We start from the raw sequence: 25,391 nt of genomic DNA, 5'->3' as shown, positions 1-25,391 counted from the left end.
TCTGCATGTCAAATTTACTCAATTTACTAATAAAGAGTTTGGATTTTTTAATTGCTATTCCTGTAAATTCATCGTGGCATTTGACAGTCAAATTGTCTGCTTTCTGGCTCATGCGTCATCACCAGTAACAAACAGTTCTACAATAGGAGCTTATTTGATAATGCATGAGCCAAAATAGAATACCACACATGCTTTTTGCCGTCTGTGTCTGCAGTATGAAGAGGAGTAGGAAATAGTAAAAACGTATTTTTGTCTGTAAAACAAGTAGATGATTCCAAATAAAGCCACAGATATATTGAGAAAAAAGGTGGATTTTTTTTACCAAGTTACTTTTCTGACAATGATATTCCTTCAATATATTCTGATGATGATTATTAGTGGATATTGTGTTGTTATATGTTGTAGTGCAGGGGTTCTCAAACTGTGGTCCGGACCCCAAAGTGGATGGCGACCCTGTTTTAATTGGGTTCCAGGGCTGGCTTAGACTTGCTGGGGCCTGGGGCTAAAGCCAAAGCCTGAGCCCCACTGCCTGGGACTGAAGCCTAAGCCCTGGGCGGCAGGGCTCAGGTTATAGGCCCCCTGCCTGGGGCTGAAGCCTTTGGGCTTCGGCTTTGCCCTCCCCCTCTCCTCCCAACCAGGGGAGGTGAGGCGTGGGCTTTGCCCCCCCATCCCACCCCGGGAGGCCAGGCTTGGGTGGAATCAGGCTTCGGTCCCCTCTCTTGGGATTGTGTAGTAATTTTTGTTGTCAGAAGGGGATCATGGTGCAATGAAGTTTAAGAACCCCTGTTTGTAGTTCATGCTAGTTATTAGTGTATTAGTAAAGGATATTTGGCCAAATGTTCAGAAACAGTCTGTAGCATTGTGGGTGTACTTTGTACTTGCAAGTAAAAACTGGTTCAATTATATGTGCCCATACTGCACCTATTTAGAAATCTGATTTCTGATTGCAGTTGTAAATTAAATGGAAAGAAATGCTGTATATTTTCTTTTGGAAACTACCAGTTATAATCAATTGCTTATCCCATGTGGTCTTAAATTGTGGGGCAGCTTCTGTTTAACGTAACTATGTTTTCCTGCATCATTGCTAACCCTAGTACAGCTCCAACAGTGGTAGTAACAGTGAGAGCCATAATGTAGATATGTCTCCTGTGATTACCAGTGTGTTTAACTGAATGTCATTTGACTTTCTCTGAGCAAGGTGCAGGGAATCTTATGTACAAAAGAACTTCCATCATTGCTACCACTATTCTATTAAAAATTGTATAGAGGAAGGGTGGCTATTAATCCAGTGTGGCTTCTATACAAATATAGATAGATTGATATATGGCTAAATGGACAGATAAGAAACTGAGACGTTACTAACATGTATGCCATTATTTACATTTCTGTGATCCTACACATTTTTCCAAGTATTTCTATAATAATAGGTATAAGGAACTAGCTGGAGTTTGAACTACTCTACTGCATTCTCTGTTCTCAGATTTCAGAGTTGCAAAAGCATGCTCCAGATTGGTAAATATACCTAGAGTGCTTTTCTAAACCGGGGTTCTTTAGACAGAAATTCTATCCGCTGTCACCACTCTAACTATTGAGATGCAATCAGTTAGTTAATATTGAAATTTTTTCAATTGCACTTTCAGTTTTCCATCCACAGTTAACTGTGGGTGCAAAATTAGAAGCCTTTTTTGAAGATGTTACCATAATTAATCTCCCATTTTTCAAGCAGGCTCAATAGTCTTATTTAAGATTCTCACTAGTCCTGAAATAGAACTGCTGCAGGCACAGGCCATGACCTTTTTTCCTAACATAAAACTGAGATGAAGAAATATATTCCTCAGATTGCAGGGGAATCACAGTAGAGTATTTGCTGTGGTTACATTTTAATTTACATATATAATCACGTGTCTGGTTATTCATAATAAGCCTCTAGATCTATTTTCTCTTTTCAGTTGCGCTCCTGTTTCTTTATTCTAAACTTCATAGTTAAGATGTGCTGGGGCTAAACTTTTGATGGTGTCCTGCGTATGGAATACAAAGAATAATTGATGAATGTGCCTGTACGGTGAAATTAAGTGGTGCATGGGCTGGTCTGCTGCAGAGGGGCGAAATTCACCTTTAAAGAGTATAAAGCTTGTAACATGCTGCTTTTCTGTGTTGAGTCCAAACCAAATCTTTCCAGTGACACTGGACTTTGAATAACACGATCTGATTCTCCCTTGGGCTTTCTCCTAAAGATTGCCCTACAATTAAATCGTGCTATTCAGTCCCATCTCGATGCAGTTAGGAAATAAACTGGCCCACGCTGCCCATGAATCATATGCCATGTGCAGCAGTTTGATGGATATCATAAAAACGCCTCAGTCAGATTTGACCTTCTCCTGTGGGGTGGGGACGATGACATTGGCGCCTCCCCGGGAACGAGCTAGGCGGTGATCTTGTTTTCCTGCAGATCAGCAGGGGAATGGGAAGCCTCTGTCTTTGCATTTGAAAGGGAGCTCATTAGTACAGCAGCAGCAGCGCCTTCCCAACCCTGGCCCGGAGAGCTCCATCCAGCAGGGTTAGCCAGTGCTGTGGAGCCAGGTGGTGCACGCATGCTCCTCCATCTGCAATCCCCCCTCCTCCCGCCTCGTCTCCTCCCACTCCTGTCCCGAGCTATCAACAGGGACCAGCTCATCCATTTCTGCCAGGGACGGGAACAAGGAGCTGAACAATACGGCACCTCGCCCTAGCCCTCAATCCAGCCGCCCGCTTCGAGCCGCGGCAGCTCCTGGGGCTTCAGCACCACGAGGCGCGGACAGCTCCCTGTGCCTCAGCCGCAGGCTGGTGCGGGGGTCGGGGCTCAGGTTACACACAGCCGGCTTGTGCAAAGCAGGGAGCCTCCTCATTCCTCACTCTAGCTAGCGAGCCCGTCTCCCTGCGAGCTCTGCAGCCAGCCTCGCCTCTAGCAGCTACCCCGAAGGCCACAAGGATGGTTTTCAATTGGGCGACGCTGGTTCAGGTCCTGGCGCTGATCGTGAGCCAGGTTCACGGCTTCCCTAAGCCCGAGGGCAGCAGAGGTAAGTCATGGCCTCATTATCCCTCTGCACCGAGATGGGGAAACTTTCCCATGGAATCAGTGAGGACGAGTTAAAACTTTGCTCTCCCTTGGCTAAACACGATTAGATCCCAAGGAATCAACACACTGAACTGGAGGTGTGGGATGGGGCATTTTAAACTAAAAATAGATTTTTAAAAAAAATAGGTAGAGGGGTGAGGATCGGTTCTTAATTCACCTTTTGTTCTTTTCCAAGAGCTGTTTTATGTGTCCTGCAGTAGTTTTCAAGTCTTTCTCTCTCTCGCTCTTTCTCTGGTGGTGTTCTGGATGTCATAGATCTTTTAATCTCTTGATTATGCCAATCCGATTACGCTATTGCTATTTTAGTCAAGCTCTTACACAAGTTTTTTTTTTTAATGTGTGTTATTTTTCTGATCAGAGAGCATAAGGTTAGTCCAGTATGTAGTGCCTTCTCTTATGGGAGGAAAAAACAACTATTTCTTTTCCCCCCCTAATTTATATGTTTAGCTTATTCCCCCTTCTTTCCAGATGTATTGATTTTATTTCACAAGGATTTATATTCGACGTCAATTTTCAGTGCATGTGTTTTGAAGGAAAAAACTACAATTCATTTTTTAAATATTATGCTGCCTCTGTGCATAACACCTACCATAACTGAATATACATATGTATGTATTCTAGATAAAGGGATATACAACAGAGAATTAAGTGAAGAGAGACCATTGGAGGAACAGGTAGGTAAAATGAAAAATTATCCAAATGTTCTTTGACATTGTAACTGTAGTAAATATAATTTTGTGAGCTTTCAGTTGAGATTGATGAAACTCTCAACAGCTGAACAAAAACTCTAAGAGTAAAATGAATATTGGCAGCCTTTGGTGAAATGTCTTAGCGTTTTAGTAATTCGTAAGTATTAATAGTGAGCTAAAAGAAAGTTTTACTGGCCCTAGATGCAAAAGTTCTGCCATCAGCTCCAACAGCACAACAAATCCTTTTTGCACCCAAACTCTCACTGACGTCAATGGGAGTTTGGGGTGAACAAGGAAAGCAAGATCAGCATCCATCTACAAATTTGCAGTATATTACAACTTTCCATCAAGAGATTCTTTAACCCAAAGAAACAATGTTACAAAAAACAAAACAAAAACCACCACAACCCACCATCAACCCTAAGGGCTTGATCATACTTAGGCAAACTTCCGAACTCCTGAATAAAGAGTGCAAGTCAGGCCCTATGGCTTTTCCAGAATAAAGTCTGATAAAATAAATTGTATTGTGCATAACTGAATAAAGACTGAGTGATTACAACATACTCATTGTTCCCATCTCGGATTTGTTCTCACACACCAGATTGCTGAAGCTGGGGCAGGCAAGATCAGGAAAACAGTCCCTACAGGTAAAACATGTCCCCTATTAATTATATTAATCTACATAGTAAAATATTGCGAGGGTTAGACTATATGACATGTGTGTTAATAAATTTTCCAGAAAATAAGCCAGAGTTCAGAAATTATTCCTTTACTGATGACTTGAACCTGCTAAAGTCAGTAACAGGAAAAGAGAGGAATGAAAAGGAGAGGGAATCAATAAGAAGCTCCCTATATGATCATCAACAGCCGGCCCCTGATGATGCAGACTCCACCAAGAACCGCAGGCTGGTAGATGACTATGACTCCACTAAAAGTGGACTGGATTATAAATTTCAAGGTATTTCATAATAATCTTTTCAGCAACATCTAGCTTTGATTTTTCATACAAGTTACTGCAATTATGGATCATATAAAATTACCTACCTAAAAATACACAATACTCATTAGTGGCCTAGAAATTTAAGTTATTGTCAATTTTTTTAGAAACCTACCACATTGGAAGTGCAGCTTGACACAAAAGCACAAAGAATTTCACAATTATTGGCAATTTTCACAGACAACTTCCATAGATTTGCTCCAAATGTGTAATCTGCATATTTTTTTAGAGCCTTCATATTCAGTGGCAGGGGTATCTGATGATGTTATACCTCGAAACCACTTTAAAAATAAAAACATATACATTTCAATTAGTAAAAGAAAGTGCACTTAATGTATTAGTAATATAGAACTAACTAATTTGCATACCTGTTTATTTCAGATATTAAGTCTATTATTTAGCACATTTGTTATTTTCCACATAGTGAAGAAGGAAAAATGATTTAGGACCAGATTATGCCTGCTTTACTTGAAGGAGTAGTTCATTAACTTCAGTGGGTTAAGTAAGTCCTATGAGTAAGGTAAGCAGTATTTGGCTCAAGGTGTTTTATATTTATACCATGGGTCAAAGCCTGCTCATCATATTCACTGTTGCATTGGCTTAGAATGGCATTATTTGCATAAGTAAGGGTTGCAGGGTTGAACCTTTGATTTGCTGAAATCCAAACAGGAAAAAATAATATGCTGTGACCTGTTTTGTTCTACAAAGCCATATGATTAAAATAAATACCAACAACACAAGCATATAGGGGAGCAATGGTATATCATTTTAAAGTACTTTTCTACAAACAGAAATTGAATATATTTCCCTGTGCTTATTTGTGCTCATTAGAAAGCTTCAGCCAGAGAAAGGCATTTTTCAGAAGAGGGTAAGCACTTGTGCATTAAGACCATTGTGTTGTTATTGATATAATGCTTTACAAAACACTGTGGCAAAGCATAACTGTCACCCTACTTCAACATTTGAAGAAAAGTGGATGTTTGTGTTGAAAGGAGAAAACAACGTACAGATATTTTTTTAAAAAGATATGTAAATCAAATGAAATAGAGGTGTTTAGTGAATAGTTAAATTGTAATCCTTTTAGATGATCCAGATGGTCTTCATCAGTTAGATGGCACTCCCTTAACTGCTGAAGACATTGTCCAGAAGATTGCCACGAGAATTTATGAGGAAAATGATAGAGGCGTATTTGACAAAATTGTCTCGAAGCTTCTAAATTTGGGTCTAGTAAGTTTCCTGTTATCATTTCATCTAGCTATTTTGTCAGTTTATTTTCCCTTACTTATTTTTTTAATAGTTGGGCTGAATGTGGTGTCTGTGCAACTGAAAAGTTAATGACACTGGCTTGAATCAGGAAGCATGTGTGAGTCAGGCTATAAGCAACCTTCTCAATTCAATTGTGCCATTGCACATCAATCTTACCCTGCAATAACCCTGCTGTTCCAGTCCAGAGCTTTGCTATGAAAGATGCCAAGTTGTAAAATGGTTTTATGGTGTGTAAATAAAAGTCCACTGAGGACAAGAAGGAGAGCAGCACACTCATTTTTACTTCCATTTCACTTTTTGTTTTCATTGAATTCTTTTGTATTGTCAATTTGCCTTGTGATTTTTGTGAACGATGCTCCAAATGGTGTAAATCCGCATTGCTTCATTGACTTCAATGACACTACAGTGATTTACACCAGCTGAGAATCTGGCGCAATAAATGCTGCTTGTTGTTTTGATTTATGGCATAAAATGGATTTGATTCTAGGTCTCCAGAGATGACAGGCTGGTGTTTTAACCTACGGTTCTACCCAGTCCTTATGTTTTAATCTATTAGTAGTATTATCTATCCTATTAAACCTGCAGTTGCTGCATGCTGAACTCCCACTGATTTGAATGGGAGATCTGTGTGGAACAGTTATAGGACTGAGTCCAGGCTCAAAAAATAGTTGTTAAGAAGTAACATAAAGGAGCAAATGCATTTGAGTGGAGCTGTGGACAATTGACTTTATTTTCCATCTTTATATAACTGTACTCTGTCACATATGTATTCTTTCTTAGTAGCATCTACAGGCTACAACCAGCTCAGTGACCCATTGTGCTAGGCACTGTACTGATATATCGCAAAAGGCAGTCCTTTATTTAGTGTGGGGGAATGTCTGTGTAGGTTTTTAACTTAATTTGGCTACATTCAAGCTAGCTAAGTAACCAAATAAGTAACTAACTACCATAGAATGAGTTTATAAAGTTCAATTCTCAAATTACATATTAAATTTTAAAAAAAACAAATCCTATTATTAAATTATTAACAGATCACAGAGAGCCAGGCCTATACATTAGAGGATGAAGTGGCTGAGGTCTTACAGCAGTTAATTGCTAATGAAGCAAAAGATCGTGAGAAGGAGTCAGAAGATCTTGATTACCCTCCAAGCAGAACAGACAGTGATACAGAAGAAAAGCAGGAGGAAAAAATGGTAATTATTATTAGCTAATCGTTTTGACTCACTTACCAAATAGTCTGAGAAGACCAATGCACTGTTCTATGCTTCAGGGAATAATTAGTTCAATTTGGAAATGATAAAAAGATTTTTAAAGAAATGCCAACAGCTAGAAAATATGAGCAATGCATTACATAAAAGTTTATAACAAGATCCTAAATTGGAATAACTGAGTAACTCATTGACCTCCTTCTAATTACAGAAATACTGGCTCTAGTTGAGAGCATCATTTTCTTATGCTGTGTGTTTGTTGGTCTTTTAATGATATCAATCATATCCATGTACTTATATATTTTTTCATTTTTCAATGTTGTCTGTGGAGACACCAAACGTCGCTGATCAAGTTGGTGTCATGAATGGAGAAATTGATGATACTTTGGTTAACACCTGGCCCTCCTCCAGTGTCTTGGAAAGAAGAAACGAGCTGCCTTCTGAGGATAATTTTGAGGACCTCCAGTATTTCCCAAACTTTTATGGACTACTAAAAAGTCTTAACTCAGGTGAACTCTATATTTTTCTCTGTCATGTGTTTATAGAAATATTTAGTAAGAAAAGCTGGAAAAAGCTGGGTGCAAAGGATTCCCCCATTTTCTTCCTCTCAGCCTGAAATCCCCTTCCCTCTAACTTCAAAGCCCCATGTCTTAAGGACTTTCCTTAAGATGAGGAGGCTGAATGCAACTCCCTTTGGATCCCATCACCCTCACTTCTAGATCCGCTAGAGAGAGTGATGTGATGAACTTCATTCACCTGGTGCAAAGTATGCTACCTCTGCAGCCCCACCAGGCATGTACTGTGAGACCCAGGAGCCTTGAATTCTTCTTCTGTTCATCTCCTTCCTTTAAGATGTAAGCTGAAAGAGATGGCAGGTTGTTTTTACCCAGAGATATTTCCAGTAACACCCTTGTCTCCTAAGCTAAGGGAGATACAAAAAGTGAATCAGGCTACATTATCATCAACACAATGATCATGCTGGTAAATTGGCCTTAGCCTCCCCACCCTATTCATAAACCACAGACTTTGTTATATATTGCAGTGAAAGCCCTGAATCACTTCTTGCTATTCTGGAGTTAGGCATTATTCTGTCCCAGTTTATTATGAGCTAGATTGTGGCACCTAGCCACAGACCCTGTCAGCACACACTCTGTCTCACGCCCACTCTTACTCCCCCCAGCCAGCAACATTCTTTCTCTCTCTCCCCATCGTAGCCAGCAACCACTTACTCTGCAGATTCCTCTTTCTGCAGGAGTCTGGATCCTCTCCCAACCGATCTCCACAGGCAATGAGTGGGGAGCAGGAACCAGAACCAGAGGGGATTTTTTTTCCGTGGTCCATTCCAGAAGGCTTGGGTTCTTCTTTTTGTTCTCTTCCTCTGGGTAGCCTGAGGTGGTGGTGGTTCTTCCTCTTCTCTCACTGCCCACAGATCAGAGAGAGACCTGTGTGGCTCAGTAGGTTGTCAAGAACAAGGAACTGGGCACCAGCCTTTGCATATGTCTCTATCTCTTCTTGTATCCCACCCTCCTCCCCTGCCAGCCTGTATCAAACCATGAGAGAGAAGATGCAATCACACCCTGCAGCTGTGTGTTGACTTACAGGCAGCAATGTAAAAACCTGCTCAGGCAGCTCCCCAGTGCTGCCGGGCCCCGTGCCATGGGGGGGGGAAATTGTTTCCACCTGGTCCTGCCTGACAGTGGACCTGATTCCTCACTGTGCACATTAGTGACAATTTGGCATGCAGAAGGCCATGCAGATAACTGTGTGGGGGTGGATGAGTTTCATGCTGCTGAGGCAGAAATAGCAATGACTTGTTTGGTATATAGCTGTGATAGAACGGAGCAGAGAAGAATGAGGAGCAGAAGTACTGAGAAAAGTCAGGGGTACGTATGGGCAAGAAAGGAGGATATATGCCCACTTTATTAAATATAGCTCTAACTTTAGCTCCCATTTATCATGAAAATCACTGGCTAAGAAGTAGGCCCTGAGAGGGTCAGGATCCACCCCAACGCTGAATGTACAGATACATCTTTCCAATATGTGAGTCATACCCTTGTGGCAATCCATAAACTTCTGTTGAGACACTTTGTCTCCCTTTGTGAGCCCATGGATCTGATATGAGTTTCCCATATACAAAGTGGCATTGCTATGTTCATATCTTTCTCTAAGATGTGCCTTTAAAGAATTATATTTTCTTCCAGTATTCTTCACTGGACAGTCCTGAGACATGTGCTGCTTTGTCCCTGCACCTTTCAAGCATTGACAGAAAAGATTAAAATCCCTGAGCCCAAGCCTGTGAAGTTCTCCAGGGGTTCAGTAATTTTTTTCCAGAGTATTAAAATGTATTAATTTCATGGCAACCCCTGGCTACTCTATAGCATAAGGAACAGATGTTATTCCAAGCCTTTTTCAAAAAGGCATTAATTCTTGCCCCCCAAAATAATTTCCTATCACAAGGAGTTTTGACCTCAAGGTCTGCTATCCAGTTGTAGATATAAGATGTTCATTGTGATTGCTGGAGGATAAGACCACTTCTAGATTAGATTCTTGGACATTTCAGACATTGTACAATAAACCCTGTGTGCAGCTTTCAGCTGATTGTACCTGGGCCACCCTCTGGCCTCCAGACTGGTTTTTATCTTGTAGTTCTTGGAAGAAGATACATTTCTGGTGCAAGAATAAATTTCTACCACAATTTCTGTACATATCTGGGTGTTATTTTTATCCTGGATAAATTTTTCTGTTAAGCATTTCGGGAATTTCAAAGAGTAGGGGGGTTTTTTGGTTTTAAATCTCTCACATTATATCAAGTGTCAGGATCTCATGTTTTTCTCACATCCCAACTTCACCCACAATGGAAAATCTTCATCCAACTACCTGTGCTTGATGGACTAAAATTTGGGGTCTGCTTCAAAGCCTGGGTGTCTTTCTATTGGCTTCAATCAACTTTGCATCAGACCTTTAATCCCTGATCTTCTAGTCTTGTTTTGCAAAAAAAAAAAAAAAAGGCATTTTTTATCCTGAGCCTTTGTTACTCAAAGGAAGAGTGAGAAAGATGTTTCTAATTGCTGGAAACATGAAGCTGGGATATCTAAGGCAGCATTTGGAACAGATACTGTAGTTTTGGAGATATAATTATTTACTAGTGCTTGCTCTACTACAAAAACAGAGGGCTAACAGAGGCTGGGATTTAAGGTCTTTCCTTATGTTCTGGATTACTGAGCCAAAATTGCTCCTGCCTATGTTAGGAAAAGTCCTGATGACTTCTGAATAACTATACCGTACACTGTACAACGCAAGAGGACTAGCAACAAGCCAATGCAGACAACAGATAGGGGAGTACTCCAGTTTACTCTCCACTTAATTGCACAATATGGTAATTCAAATAAAGGCAAATCCCCTTTACCTCCTGCAGTCACATCAGGCTTTGAGAACAGTGGAACTGATGCAGTTTTGCTGCACTGTGGAAGTAGGATGGTTGCACTCCCTCCATATAGGGAAGCATGATTCAGAGGGATCTCCTGCACCTCAGTGCACAAAAGGGTTCTGGGAGCTTAGGGTGACCCGATGTTATAGGGACAGTCCCAATTTTTGGGTCCTTTTCTTATATAGGCTCCTACTACCCCCTACCCCCTGTCCCGATTTTTCACACTTGCTGTCTGTTCACCCAATGGGAGCTAGTCTACCAGCCTAACTTCCACTGAGTGGGGGATGGCACAACAGCAGTGTAGATTGCTGAAGTCCAGAGGCTGCAATAATAACCTCAGAATAATTCCACTGCCACTCTCTAGCTTGAGGGATGATTCCTCTTGTGCCCCCTGCCCTTCCCCCCCAGTATCCAACATTGGGACTAGGATTTGCTCTGGAGATGTTAGAAAGGGAATTTGGGGCAGGGGGGGGGGGGGGGGTGAGCACTCTACAATAAAGCCTACCCTTCCTTCCATGGTTAACCCTGTTAGCTGGAATAATCTCACCCTCTCAAGCCTTTTCTCTTCCAGCCACTATTTCCAGTCTCATGTTTAGGTTAACACTTGGTTGAAGCGCCAGTAGTGTAGATCCACACCTCTACCCCCAGGCAGCTCCAATTTACAGCCATATTTCTGTGAGTTTATCCCCTTAGAAACATGCAGAAATTACTCATTAGAGCAAGCAGCTTACTGCTTTTGTTTCTTTTTTTGGCTTCAGTTCTCTTTGAAGTATAATTAGGGCTGGGAAGTTAAATATAATGGACATGAGACCTGTAAAAGAAAACCCCAGGACTGTGGAATATGCATTATTGAAACATCAAGCTCTTTTTATGTATAAATTGAGACTTTATAGCGTAAGACTTGTTCAGCCCTCCATTATCAGGACCTTCCGATTGTTTTTTTAAATGGTATTATTGAGTTGTAGCATTGAGGGCGCTGTAAATTAGGGTCCTAATCCTACCAGTACAGGATTTCCTCTCCCATTAAAGCTGAAATGTTTTAAATGATGCAAATCGCTTAAGACCCATGTATCCATGCTAAATCCAGATAAGAAAAATTCACTGGATGACATCTCCCTCTCAGCTGCCAAGCCAGTGCATTAAGTTCCATCCAATCATTCACCATCAATTGTCAGTGGAAGTGGAGTAGGTGTGGTGGCAGGCCTTTGAGTGACTATTTGAATGGTGGTACGGAACGAGCTGTAGCCAGCACAGGGAGTTATTGGTCTTACACAGTAAGGCAGTCTTTTGCTTCGGCTATGAGGATTGTAATATTTATTTTAATGATATGTTTTTAATTCAAGCGAAGGATCCAGATGCTACTGCAATTAGTGCCATATATAAATGAATAAATAAACTCCGTGCATCACATCCTAGATCTTGGGCTTCTTTCAGGTCTGTTTAGTTAAAGAGAAAAGCTCTGTAGTGTAGGTACGAAGACTAGTGATTCAAGTTCTAAATAATAAGCAGCCAGTTGATTTTACTGTCTTTGCTCGAGGGGAGAATGCAGGCATCATATTCTGTAGGAGTTTCAAGTAAAAGTGCCAACATATTTATATCTACATTGACATCAGCTTTCAGAGCTACTCAGTGAGGGTGAAATACAGCCCTGTGCAGAGGAGCATCCATGTTTTGAGGACTTACATGGGATGTAAGTGCTGCATAGCTCTTATGCTACCCCTCTGCACAGGAGTGAATGTCGCCATGAGAAAATAATGTAATTGTCATTGAAGACCAATCTTCTTGATGTGACTAATGAAATAGACTTTAAAGTGGTAAAATATAGTTTTGCTTTCATTTATCCCACTCTGTGTCACGCTGACAATTTAGGGGCTCACTCTTCTGAGGCGTAAGTTTGGGGAGAGCAGAGGAGTAGTGCCCAAGCAGAGAGTCGCTGAGCTATCTTGCTAGTGCAGGGCAGGATATAATGCCAACACTGGGATAGGCTCTTCCCAGATAAAGAAGAAGATGGGGAGAGGTATGTGGTCCAGTGGCTAGGGAAGTGCACTGGGAGTCAGAAAGCCTGGGTGCTAGTCCCGAGTCTGTCCCTGGCCTGCTGGGTGATCGTTGTCACTTCATCTCAGGGTATGTCGACAGTGAAGCTGGGAGTAAGCCTCCGAGCCCAGGTAGATGGACTCAAACTAGTACATTAAAGATAACAGTGTAGACATGGCAGTTCTAGCAGATACTCAGGCTAGCCACCCAAGATCACACCTGGGGGGGGGGGTCAGGTGGGCTTGAGAGCCTGAGCTTCTGCCTAAGTCACAGCCACACTTGCTATTTTTAGTGTGCTAGCTCGAGCCCTGCTAGCGTGAGTCAGGCTGGAAGGCTCACTTCCTGCAGCAGTGTAGACATACCCTTAGTTTGCTCACCTGTAAAATAGAGATAATGATACTTGCCCTCCTTTGTAAAGTGCTTTGAGATACACAGACAAAAAGCTGTATAGAAAAGCTAAGGCCAAGATTTTTAAAGGTATTGATGCATTGCTGGACTCCGCATCACAATGCCTAATTGATTGTCCATAGGATTAGACTTCTAAGTGCCTAAATCCCTTTTGACAGTGATATTTAGGTTCCTAAATCTGGTAGGTGTTGTGGTGCTGAGCACAGCAACACCTAAATACATTTAAAAATCTAGGCCTTAAGTGACAAGCATTATTATGAATGTCGCAGCCCGGGACATGTGCTCTGGGCTGCAGAGTCCATTGTGATTCCTGGTGAGAAGAGCCCATCCTTCCACATCAGATATTGGGGAGGCTCCCCTGCTGACAACCCCAAATGAAGTCATGCACTGTGCCCTACAGAACGAGTGAAATTGGGTAAGGGAGCAACTGGCAACTTCTGAGGGTGAATAACTCCTCAGAATAAGATGCAGCCCTTACAGCTTTGTAGCTCAGGGGCCTTGCAAACTTGTTCTGGGTCAGCTACAGGGGAATAGATTTGGGCCTGAATAAATCTCTACAGTACTTTTTTCCGCAGTAGGCCATAACAGCTTTGAAGGAGCAGTTTTAGTTCATTACATAAGACATAGGACACCTCTCCTCTTCACTAAGCCATCTCAGCCTTTTCTTTTCATGACCAGGACATGTTTTTTATCCATGAACTTGACAAAAAGTTTGCAGGACTGAATTTCTCCGAGTTGGCCATAGTTCTGACTACTTATATTTTGCTTTGTCCCTTAACACAGAGGAGGCAAAAGAAAAAGAAACCCTGATAACTATCATGAAGACATTGATTGATTTTGTGAAGATGATGGTTAAATATGGAACAATCACACCAGAAGAAGGTGTTTCGTATCTGGGTAAGAGCACATATTTTATTCTTTATAATAACATTATTCATCCTAAATTCTTATACCACTAACAGTGATAATTATATTGTCATCCCACTTGATGCCAGTCTTATTTCAGGTGTGATCACTCAGAATATTGAGGCATCACTTCTATGCTCATTCTTTACAACAGTGCTGCATTTCATATGTTTCACTGTTTTCGTCTTATGAAATGAAAGGTTATCAATCAAATGTAAATGTAGAGGCTAATTCACTGCAGTGTAACTCCATTAATTTCAGTGGCATTACACTGGTGACAAATCAGGCCCTTATATTTTCCCAAAAGAAATCCTACATATTAGGACCTTTATTCTGCCATCCACAAACACCTATAGTAGAGTGGGCCTAATTCTGGGGACCTGGATCACGTAACTCTCCCACCATCTGTCAAGTTTGCTGCATTGTAACTTTGGGTCACAGCTCAGCAATAGGCTCTGAGGCTGCTGGCTCCCAGAACCCCTTCATATCACTCTTGGCTATGCAAATTCCCTTTTCTTTAAGAGATATAAACTCACCCTCATAAACCTCCTCTTTTGGCATCCACATACTCTTGTACATTAAGCATTCATAGCCATTCAAACTGAGCAGCCCAGGATGCAGGAGGAGGGCTCATCTGCATTAGCTCTCCTCGACCCGTCACTTTCTCAACTCTCCTGGTCTGGTTTTGCATAATAAGTTTTTGACCTCTCAGCTAAATAAATCAGCCTGTCACAGAGCCAGGATCAGCAGTGACCTTTCATGGAGCCCATAGCCTTGTATGACATGGACAGTTGCAGATATCTGATTACTGGATCCTACTGTAATTGCGTGGATTTGTTACAATAACCTGGTCACAGAAGGTACTGTAGCTCATAATGAAAATACACTCTGATTATTTTTGTACTCTAAATAATGTAGTAAATCCCTGGACAAGTCTTGCACTCCATTCTAGGGGGCTGCTAAAAGCATCATATGTTGAGACAACATCTGTCAGTATTTGGTCCTTTACTGCACAGTCTCTGTATGTGTATTAAAGGTGCCACATACAATAAAGTGATTGACATAAGCACTGTGGAGGTTTCACTATCGTCGTCGCTAATGGAGATAGTGTGACTTGTGTGCTTTTCTCAATAGTATCATGCCAAAACATAATGGGCTCATTTTATCTCTGATCTAACTCCACTGAAGTCAATGGAGTTACATTAGGGACACATTTAGCCTATTAATATTTAGGATATTTGTTCAAATTGGCTTTGCTTTGGGTATATAAATACTTCGATCCTGGAAACAAATTGCCAGGATGACATGGTGGGGAAGAGGACAGGGATTAGGTTAAGAGTTTTTGGTGACAAAACATATTCTTTCTGGCAACTGATGTAGTTAGGCTATGCCTTGCAAACCTGTGATTTGTAGAGAGACAGAGATAGATCTTTTTTGTGCTCCATCAAAGCAATTTACTGTAATGGAAAAAGCTCTTTCATAGGTCTCAAGTTGCTTCTGTGGTAATCTTTTTTTAGATTTACTGTTGACTGACTTGAGAAATGACTTTAAATTTGACCTTCATAGATTGAGCAAATATTTTCAGGAGTTCAAGGATAGAAAATATATGAGAAGATTAGCTTGGTATAGTGGCATAGTCAATGTTATACATCTAAACATTACAAAATGATTTAATATACATATAAATTCTGGCATATATACAAGTGCTATTTAGTGCAGTCTAGGTGCTACAGATATGGGCTCAATGTATAACACATACACAGTAAAAAATATAATTATTATAAATGTGTGTCAGAAAGAGGAAAAAAATGCCTTTATTAAAAAAAAATTCACAGCTATTTAATTGCTCCCTCAGACCAGAATTAGTAAGCAGCATCAAATCCCATGTTGCTTGACAAAGGAGGAAATACTTAGAGTATCTGGGCAGATGGAAACATATTCTCGCCCTGTTTTACTACAGCATTAAGCTGCATAATTTACTTTTGCCTGTCTTATGACTGAAGCCATGTGGAAACTACATCCCTGAATTATATATTAAAAATAATAAATCATTTATTAAATCAAGTCATAAGCTTTTGTGTCTCTTCCATGGACATAGAGGCAGTGAGTTTAAATGCATCTACCAGTGACAGCTGGTTTGGGATTTGAAACCACAGCATTATGTCATCATCACTGTATCCCACTCCAGGGGAAAATGTCTTGCTGCAACAGTGAATTATGCTATTAGGTTTAGCCCTAAGTTGCACAGGATCTAGCTGAAGGATGGTGCTGGGGAAACACACACACACACACACACAGAGAAAAACAAAATTGATAATTAAATATATAAAACCAATACATATTGAAAGTCTTGTAATGTGACTAATATAATCCATAATGCAGAAGCCAGACATCAAGAAACAATATATATGTAAAACCAGTGATGCACTCTAGCAGAAAGCACAAGTCTGGAACCATTAAAGAGAAGCTGGAACAAACGAAGGTAAAATGTGCATTCATCCAAAACACATCATACTGGGCAACTGTCCCGCTGTTGGCAGAATGCCAGCTATCCTCCCAACACTCCACTTTTTAACTATTGATGCCACACTTGGGCGTGGGGGGAGGGGGAAATTCTTCAGCAATGTGAAAGCTCTGCAGTATGTTTCCAGGGAGACTCCTCCCCTTTACAGATTCTTTCTGGGGAGTACCCCTGTCCTGTGAAGGTTGGATGCTATTTTAGTAAAAATGTTTGCAGCCAAAAAAGAGTATAAAGGGTGTCAGAATAAAAAGGACAACATGGATATAGGATACAGTTGTATTGCCTGGGCTTAGAAAAATTCCAGAAAGGTTGCATACATTTCAAATATTAAACTCTGGTGTATGGGAGATCTATTTTCATTGGCTTGGGGAGTGGAGAGGAGCAGCAGAATTTCTGGAGCAGGGAGATCTAGGAATGTTAGTGACTTGGGTGAAAATTCATGCAAAGTGATGCATAGATGAAAGGGCAGACAGCTGTTCTCTACACTTCATGCCCCACAGCACCTAATAAATAATAAAGCAAATAAGGCAGATGATCTACATCCCTCTAACACACATTGCTCAAAATCCAATACTTAAAGTGGCAGGGTGAGATTTTCAGTGCAGTCTATGAGATTTAGACATGTTGTCTGCCATTAAAGCTAATTGTAGATATGTGTCTAATGTCCTCTAGACTGCTTTGAAAATCTATCGTAGAGACTGAATCCATGCAGTTTCTGAACAATGCAAAGGAGCAAGAGCCCTTCAGAGTGGAGAAGTTGGGTTATTGTATGCCGAATAGGACTTGAGATAGTTCATTATGTTTATACTTTGAAGATAAGGTTTCTATTTATTTAACAACTAGCTGATTCTGGATGTTCTACAAAGAGTTTGAGACTGATCACTAAAGGCCCAAATCCTGCAAGGTGCTGAGGGCCTCCTGAGAGATGCTGACTGGACGCATCTCCTGTTCAAGTTAATGGCAAAACTCCCATTGACTTCAGCAGGACAGGATCAATGCCACATTGTATAGATCTTTGTGCAATGCACCATTTTAATATTGGAGCATGAACAACATTTCACTTTCCTTCTTTAGCTTTCTTTCATTGTGCTGAGTAGAAGCACGATGGAGTTTCCCTTTGACAGCTTGTCTCTCCCATCCGAGCCATGTCTCTATAGCGATGAGATAAATATGTCAGTAATGCACAGGCTGAATGGCACAAAGAAAGGGAGTTTCTCTGGGTGCTGAGAGTCTCCTCTCCAGTGTATTGTATGTGGGTTCTTCTCCCCTCCCCCACCATTATCACCCCAGCTCATTTTAAGGTGGAAGGGTATCTCCGTGTAGGTGAATCCTTTTTTTTTAAAGGTGTTGAATTGTAGTTAATTTATCTGAAGCTAATCCAGAACTGTCCTGTGGTGCTTTAGAACTGGTTGTGAGGCTCGGGTTTCCTTCTTTCTGGTTGGGCAGATGAAGATGGGTGCGGGTTAATCTGTCATCCCACTCTTCTATTGATGCTAAATGCATACAGAAAATCATCTAATTTTAATAAATATGTAGTGGGAAAGCCTCCCAGGATTCCAAACAAATAGCATGGCTCCCAAAAGAGCTCCAGTTCATTTAAATATGGTAATGAATTACCACATTTCAAAATAAATCCCTAAATATAATGAGTCCCTTTATAATCATTATGGAAAATATTTGTAATAAATATTGGAGTGTAATGTAAACAGAGCTTTAAGAGAAGCTGGACAAATACTTATAAGGCATCAGGGGACAAATCGGACTTCATTGTGGTACTTAACACTTAACCTATACTCTTTAGAGAATAGGGCTTACATTTTACCTGTTGGCATAGCATTTATGGGAGTAATATTGTAGCAATCTTATCCTTTGCCATCCCAATTCAATAAAATCTGCACTAGCACGTGAACTTCTAACCCCATGTATCTCCCAAGTGTAGGGATACCATAGAACCAAAAGCAGACCAGTTTGGTGGCTAAGAGGAAAAATAGACATGGCTTCATCTCTTCAATATTTATAGTGTTTGAGTCAGAACCACCTCCTTGCTTCAACTCTGAGCCAGAGCCATCTCTTTCACACCTCCTTCCTTCAGCTCTGAATCACTGTCAGATTCTCTAGCCCCTTCCACAACTGAGTAGGAGATTATTTTGGTTGGAACTGGACATGAACAGATGTCTCCATGCATCTCCCCTTCGCCTTGTCATTTGTTTCTCATGGGCAATTCAGAGAAGGATTCCAAATGACATGACATACCAGCAGTGGGTAGGTGGTTCATAGGTAGGCACGCACCCTCGGTATGAGCAATCGCCTGGGTGGACATACCCGGAGTTTTTAAAACTAGTTTGTCCCTTCTCTAAATATATTACTAATAATACAGTTTTACTGTAACACTATATTGGAGCCAAATTGTACCTCTGAAGGAAATCCCACCGGGAGGGGAAAGAAGACACAGGAATTTCCATGTGGTTCAGCTGCAAAGATTTTCTCTGGTGGAAAGTTTTGAGGACACAGGGAGTGCAGACCCCAAACCCTGCATACCCTGGAAAAATGCACCTCTGATCCCAGGGGGGCACTGACTCGCTGTGCTGCTCTCATGCTCTCTCCGCTACTGTTTGGGATGCTAAAGTGGGTGTTCTTTCCTTGGCCCTCCTACACAGTGCCCCTCAGAGCTCCACCACAACACAGGCCAGTGCCCAGGAGACACAACCTGGCCTTTAATTGGGACACAAGGACACAGCTGAGTACACTGCCAAGCTTGTGCAGTACTCCTCAATATAGCCACTCCAGACACTGAGCCTGAACATGTTCCATTGAAACCAATGGCAAAATTTCCAGTTACTTAGGTTGGATCAGGACTGAGCCAATAGCGTAATGCAGAGAGCAGAAAAGTGTCCAGAAGCATATTCCTCTTTCACTCACTATTACTGCATCTGAATTGTCAGGTGAAAGCCTCCCTGACAATGTAGGATACACAAAGGTTGGTGAATGTAACTTACATGAGGAGGGGAAGGAAGGATGAGGGCTGTGGCAGGAGTGTATAAGCAGGTGTGACATAAGGAGGGCACCCCTATGAATATAATTAAGTCTTATCAAACCCCTCATTACACAGTCCCAGTTGCTTTTCTTGCTACAACCTTCTGTCCCCATCAATGAACAAATTACATCTACTTATATATACGCACATTTACCAATGTTTAACTTTCACCACCAGGTAGGTCACCTCTCAGTTTGGCCCTAAGTCTTCCATCTCAAAAAATGGATGTGTTGACCAGCCAGCTCTCCTGCGCCCTGAGGGCCAAATCCACTCCTTCGCACCATAAAGAGACACTAAAGGGATGGTCTGGATCCATCCACTCCTATCTAGAAGGACATTGGAGGTCAGTCTCCCTTGGCCAATCTATGGGATGGCATTGAATTCAATAGCAAAACAGGTCAAATGGTTTTCCTGCTTTCCCCAGAGACCGTGTGGCGCTTCTGTGGGTTGTCCCAGAACAACAATTCCAATAATGACTTGATCTACATTCCTTTCCCACCCAAAGCCCCGGAGGCTTCAAGTGGGAGTTCTTCAGTCTGGTGAAAGTGCCGGATCTGACTCCAGAAAGAGCCAATGGCAGCTCCTGAATGAAAAGCATGTGACTGCCGGCCTAGGACATGGCATTGAGATTCTGAAAGGATTTGCCCCATATTGTAGTGTATAGATATGGACATCTTGGGCCAAGAGAGAAATCTGAGTGACATGTGAGGTCATAGCATATCCACAGGGGCTGGACCGCATCAGCTGAATTACTATAAGGAGGTTTCAGTTGTTTCAGTATTACTAGCCCCCTCTCATTGAACCACTCCTCCCTTCTTGACTCTCCAAACCCCATGTAACACCCTTTAAACTAAAAGGAGGATATTGCATTTCATTCCTCTGTTCTTGCAAATGCCATGGCTCTTCTTTAATGTCCCTTTGCTTCTTCCCACTCTCCCCCTGGATCTGTTGTTATAAGTGCCAGCCCTCCTAATAGCTTCTCTGTTGATGCATTAATTTGGTTTCTCTGATTCTTGAAAGCCCAATGCTTTGCACCCTGTACCTGTTTTCTGTTTGTGGGGAAAGGACCATTTGCCTACCCATTTGTTGTTATTTAACAGCTCAGCGTAAGGACTGCCTTCTGGAGTCAGTGTCTCTGTAGGCACATCTGAGCACTGAAACCATAAATGTGGGATTAGGACTAGGATGTTGGGGGGAGGGTGCCATTTATCTGAATTTCCTAAATTAAGTTCCTCCAGGCTGGGTTTACATGGCCCCTATCCCACTCCAGTGCCCTTCGCAAGCTGCATGTTATCAGAATGTTATTTAATGGGCTGTACAGGCAGCATGAGCAGCCCCAGAGAGGGAGGGGGTTAGATAGGAGGAGAAATTGCATCATATGGCTCTTGAAAGATTTCCCATCTGGCTAACCCCAGAGTGGTGATGTTAAAATCCTCTGGAGCAGTGGTTCTCAACCTGCGGCCCAATCAGCACATAGCTGCGGCCAATGTGACATCCTCAGGACCATACAGGTAGTATATATATTGTGTGGAGGTGGCCCACACAACACAGGGAGAGCTGCATATGCGGCCCACAATGGTAAATAGGTTGAGAACCACTGCTCTGGAGGGAGCTGCATCTAGCTATCCTGAGCCACATGAAGGGGTTAGCCTGATGCCCAGCTTTTGTGGGAGGGGATTAAACAGGAACAACAAAGGAAATCCTGACACTGCTTCCCCCTCAAACAAACAAACTCTTAATTGTGATGTCCCCCTCAGCAGGGCTGGCCTTACCATGAGGCGAACTGAGGCGGCCGCCTCAGGTGCCAGACTGTGGGGGGGGCGCCACTAGGACCCAGAGTGTGGAAAATTGTGTCTGCTACTGGTGCATATGTATTCTCTCTGCTCTAGATGCACAGAGATGGTGGAGTGCTGTGCTGGAGGAAGGAGGCCACAAGCGACATAACAGGCAGGCAGGAGAAAAGGTGAGAGGGAATAACAGAAAGCAGCAGGAGCTGCAGGGAGAGAGAGGAGGAGGAGGAGCCTCTTATGTACTTCTCTAGCACCCCCAGGAGCCTGGACTGGTTAACACCAGCTTCTCAGGGAGTTTTCTGTTTCCTGCTGCTTCCCTGAATCCACTTGAGGAGAACAGGCAGTCAACTGAAGTAGTAGGAGCCAGTTAGGCCCTTAAGAGGCTGATATCTTCCCTCACTCAGGCCCTGCTTCCAGCCTGCTTATTTGTCCCCTTCAATTGAGTGTTGAGAGCCACTATAGCTGGCAGAGAACAGCAGTCATGAGTGAAAGAAGAAAACGCCCCTCTGGGGCAGCATTCGAAGAAAGAAAGCAAAAGAAGCTTTTCTATCTAAGCAGGAAGGAGCTCTCCTGAGATACATAGATACAAATGTTCACAGTGAGCCTTCCGGACCCAGTGAGGATGTGAGTGATGAGGAGATGCCTGATCTTCCAGTTAGTAAGAGTGCAGGTGACCTGGCAGCTACTGCAGCATCCATATCTCCATCTCAAATGGATGTAACCGTGCACATTCCTGAAAAAAGTGTAGATCAGAGAAGAGTGAGGTGGAGGCGCAAGAAACAGCTGCTGCTGAGTTTAGTTCCTTAAGTCTAGATGATCCAGGACTGTGGACCCACTTGAGCAGTAGCCTGAGGGACTTCCTTGTACTCCATGGGCCACAGCAAGTGAAAAACTTCATGTTCCCCAAAGACAATGAAAATAGAAGTTTCCATCCAACACATTACTGGCGTGAAATCCCCAATGGTGACAAAGTGGAGAGGCCATGGCTTATGTACTCAAAAACCCAGAATGCTGCATACTGTTTGTGTTGCAAACTCTTCCAGTCTAATTTTCCAGCTGCATTGGGTTCTACAGGAACAAAGGACTGGAAAAATCTGGCTAGAAATCTGGCATGCCATGAGAAGGCAGCAAATCACCAGAGAGGATTCCATAGGTGGAAAGAGCTTGAGATGAGACTCAGGTTAAAGGCCACCATAGATGATCAGCATCAAGAGAAGATTGCATCAGAGTCTCTTTACTGGCAAAATGTTCTAAAAAGGCTCATTGCCATTGTGAGAATGCTTGCTACCCAAAACCTAACACTGCATGGCACTTCAGATCAGCTGTATGTGCCAAAGAATGGAAACTTCCTTCAAATTGTGGAGCTGATGGCTGAGTTTGATGCTGTACTCCAGGAGCATCTAAGAAGAGTCACCACCCAAGAAATGTACACACACCACTACCTTGGAAAAACAATTCAAAATGAGATCATACAGTTACTGGCAACAAAAGTCAAACAAGATTGTGGCAGATCTGAAATCAGCAAAATATTACTCAGTTATTCTGGACTGCACACCTGACATCAGCCATATGGAACAAATAACGTTAATGGTGTGTTTTGTAACAACAACAGAACCTAGTGAAAATGTCCCTGCAATAGTGACTGTCAGAGAGCATTTTCTAGAATTTATTGACATTGATGATACTACAGGAGCTGGTATGACAAATGTGCTGCTTAAAAAGCTGGAAGATATGGAAATTGCGATAGCTGACATGAGAGGTCAGGGCTACGATAATGGTGCCAACATGAGAGGAAAGAACAGAGGAGTGCAGACACGAATCTGAGAGTTAAACCCTCCTGTTTTTTTTGTTCCATGCAGTTCTCATTCATTGAACTTGGTGGTCAGTGATGTAGCATCAGCTTCTAGTGAGGCTGCTGAATTTTTTAATGTAATTCAAAGCATCTATGTATTTTTCTCTGCATCAACTCATCAATGGCAAATTTTGAAGCAACATCTGGGAACACCCTCTCTGACACTGAAACCACTGAGTGCCACACGACGGGAAAGTTGAGAGGAGGCGATAAAGCCTATCAAACACCAAATTGGGAAGATAGATGATGCCATAGTTGCCATTATGGAGGATAATGCTATGACAGGAACTGTTCATGGGAGAACAGTGGCAGAGGGAAATGGAATCACCAGAAACATACATAACTTCAAATTTCTGTGTGGCTTAGTGTTGTGGCATGACATACTGTTTGAAATAAATGTTGTAAGCAAGAGACTCCAAGGGGTTGACCTTGATATATCTGGAGCAATGGAACAACTGGACAAAGCAAAGTCATACCTACAGTCTTACCGGTCAGATGAGGGATTTCAAAACGTTCTGAAGAGTGCACAGAAGTTGGCAGAGGAACTTCACACTGAAGCTATTTTCCCACCCATTCAAGAATACAAGAGTCACCGAAGAAGAAGACATTTTGATTACGAGACATGGGCTAATCCCATAAGAGACCCCAAACAACAACTCGAAGTTGAATTCTTTAACCAGGTGCTAGATTGTGCAATACAGTCAGTTGAAGAACGTTTCATGCAGCTCAAGGAACACAGCAGTATGTTTGGGATGTTGTATGACATTCCAAAACTCCTCACTATACCTGAAGAAGACCTACACCAGCAATGCAGGGCACTAGAGACAGTGTTGACACGTGATGACATGTGCGATATTGATGCGAGTGATTTAGTGATGAACTGAAAGCTCTTTCAAAATACATTTCAGCAGGAGCAACTCCAAAGGCTGTTCTGGAATATATGTGCACAAATAAGATGACTATCCTCTTTCCAAATGCTTTTGTTGCTCTGCGCATACTTCTAACACTTCCTGTAACAGTTGCCGTGGAGAATGCAGCTTCTCCAAGCTGAAGTTAATAAAAACACATCTATGCTCCACAATGACACAAGAGAGGCTGGTCCAGACTGTGGACCTTCAGCAGGAAGCAGTTCAAATTTTTGCAACCAGAAGGCACGGAAAGCACTACTTTGATTATTCAAACAGATAAAAATGCCAGTGTTTACTATGCAGACAAGAAAAGTTACATTTGCTGTTCAGGCATTTGAAAGTTGTGTTACTTAAAATTTTTGAACAAGGCATTTTAAGTTAATTCTCCTTTATTGGGGTAGGTAGCAGAGCAGTACCATGAGAGGAGTAGAACAGGAAGAAGGCAGAATTTGGACCTTTCAAAGTTTTGGCCCAAGCAAGGGAGTATGGGGGCATTATTTGAACTCCCCACCTCAGGTGCCAAAATGTTGTGGGCCGGCCCTGCCCCTCAGAGTGTCCTCTCCTTCTCATTGCTGATTACCAAGAGAGCAGTGTGTGAGGCTGCATCTGTCTCTTTTCAGACCAGCCTGCCCCTCTTGGCATGTTGCCCCCACCTGGGGTCTGTGACATGACATGACTCTCTCGTGAGTGGTAATGGTGAGGCTGCAAACACTCGGCCGCAAACACTCGGCCGTGACACCACTCAGGCAGGCAGGCAGATTCTCAAGGAGACGTTCACATGTAAAAATATTCTGGTGATAAGTGTGTTGGGAAAAAGTACCAGAAACATGCATGACAAATTCACAAGGCTTAAGTAAAAGTTAGACATTTACTCTGCCAGAATTTCCCAGTGATCCTTGTGTTCTGACAGATGATCAACAGTAAGAAGGAGCCACACCCCAGCCTCGGGAGGGCAATTTTGCTGGCCACATGGTGTACATACGTTATATATTGACATAACTTTTTTTAGGAAGCCCTGTCTCCTGCTCTCCCACACTTCATCCTTGAGGGTGAGAGTTCCATGTTTCTTGCCGAAGGTAGCTGTCAGGGGCAGGGCCGGCTCTGGGTTTTTTGCCAGGGGCAGGGGCTCCGCTCTCCCCCCGGCGGCCGGGGGGAGGGCGCCGGGGGGGAGGGCGGCTGGAGGGGAGGGCGGCGAGCCCCGGCGGGGGCTCGGCTCTCCCCCCGACCCCGGCGGCC

The 25,391-nt window shown here is 42.4% G+C and overlaps 1 protein-coding gene across 3 annotated transcripts in view; it reads left to right on the top strand.

Moving 5' to 3' along the window:
• The first annotated feature begins 2,294 nt into the window (after nucleotides 1–2,294).
• The window catches only part of SCG3 (secretogranin III), a 44,550-nt gene continuing 21,453 nt past the window's right edge, over nucleotides 2,295–25,391 (top strand). The window contains exons 1-8 of one of the 3 annotated variants that reach the window (XM_024199821.3): nucleotides 2,295–3,056; nucleotides 3,737–3,789; nucleotides 4,406–4,451; nucleotides 4,544–4,762; nucleotides 5,886–6,028; nucleotides 7,099–7,260; nucleotides 7,598–7,784; nucleotides 13,928–14,041. In XM_024199821.3, coding sequence (XP_024055589.1) covers nucleotides 2,969–3,056; nucleotides 3,737–3,789; nucleotides 4,406–4,451; nucleotides 4,544–4,762; nucleotides 5,886–6,028; nucleotides 7,099–7,260; nucleotides 7,598–7,784; nucleotides 13,928–14,041 — 1,012 coding nt within the window. In that variant the 5' untranslated portion in view covers nucleotides 2,295–2,968. The remainder of the gene's footprint in view (nucleotides 3,057–3,736; nucleotides 3,790–4,405; nucleotides 4,452–4,543; nucleotides 4,763–5,885; nucleotides 6,029–7,098; nucleotides 7,261–7,597; nucleotides 7,785–13,927; nucleotides 14,042–25,391) is intronic. The other 2 variants (XM_024199804.3, XM_024199812.3) reach the window with 2 other exon arrangements.

Source organism: Terrapene carolina, unplaced genomic scaffold (assembly GCF_002925995.2).
Source record: "Terrapene carolina triunguis isolate 2854851 unplaced genomic scaffold, T_m_triunguis-2.0 Scaffold67, whole genome shotgun sequence".
In the NCBI taxonomy this organism is placed as follows: Eukaryota; Metazoa; Chordata; order Testudines; family Emydidae; genus Terrapene; species Terrapene triunguis.
This window is presented reverse-complemented; position numbering and strand designations above follow the sequence as displayed.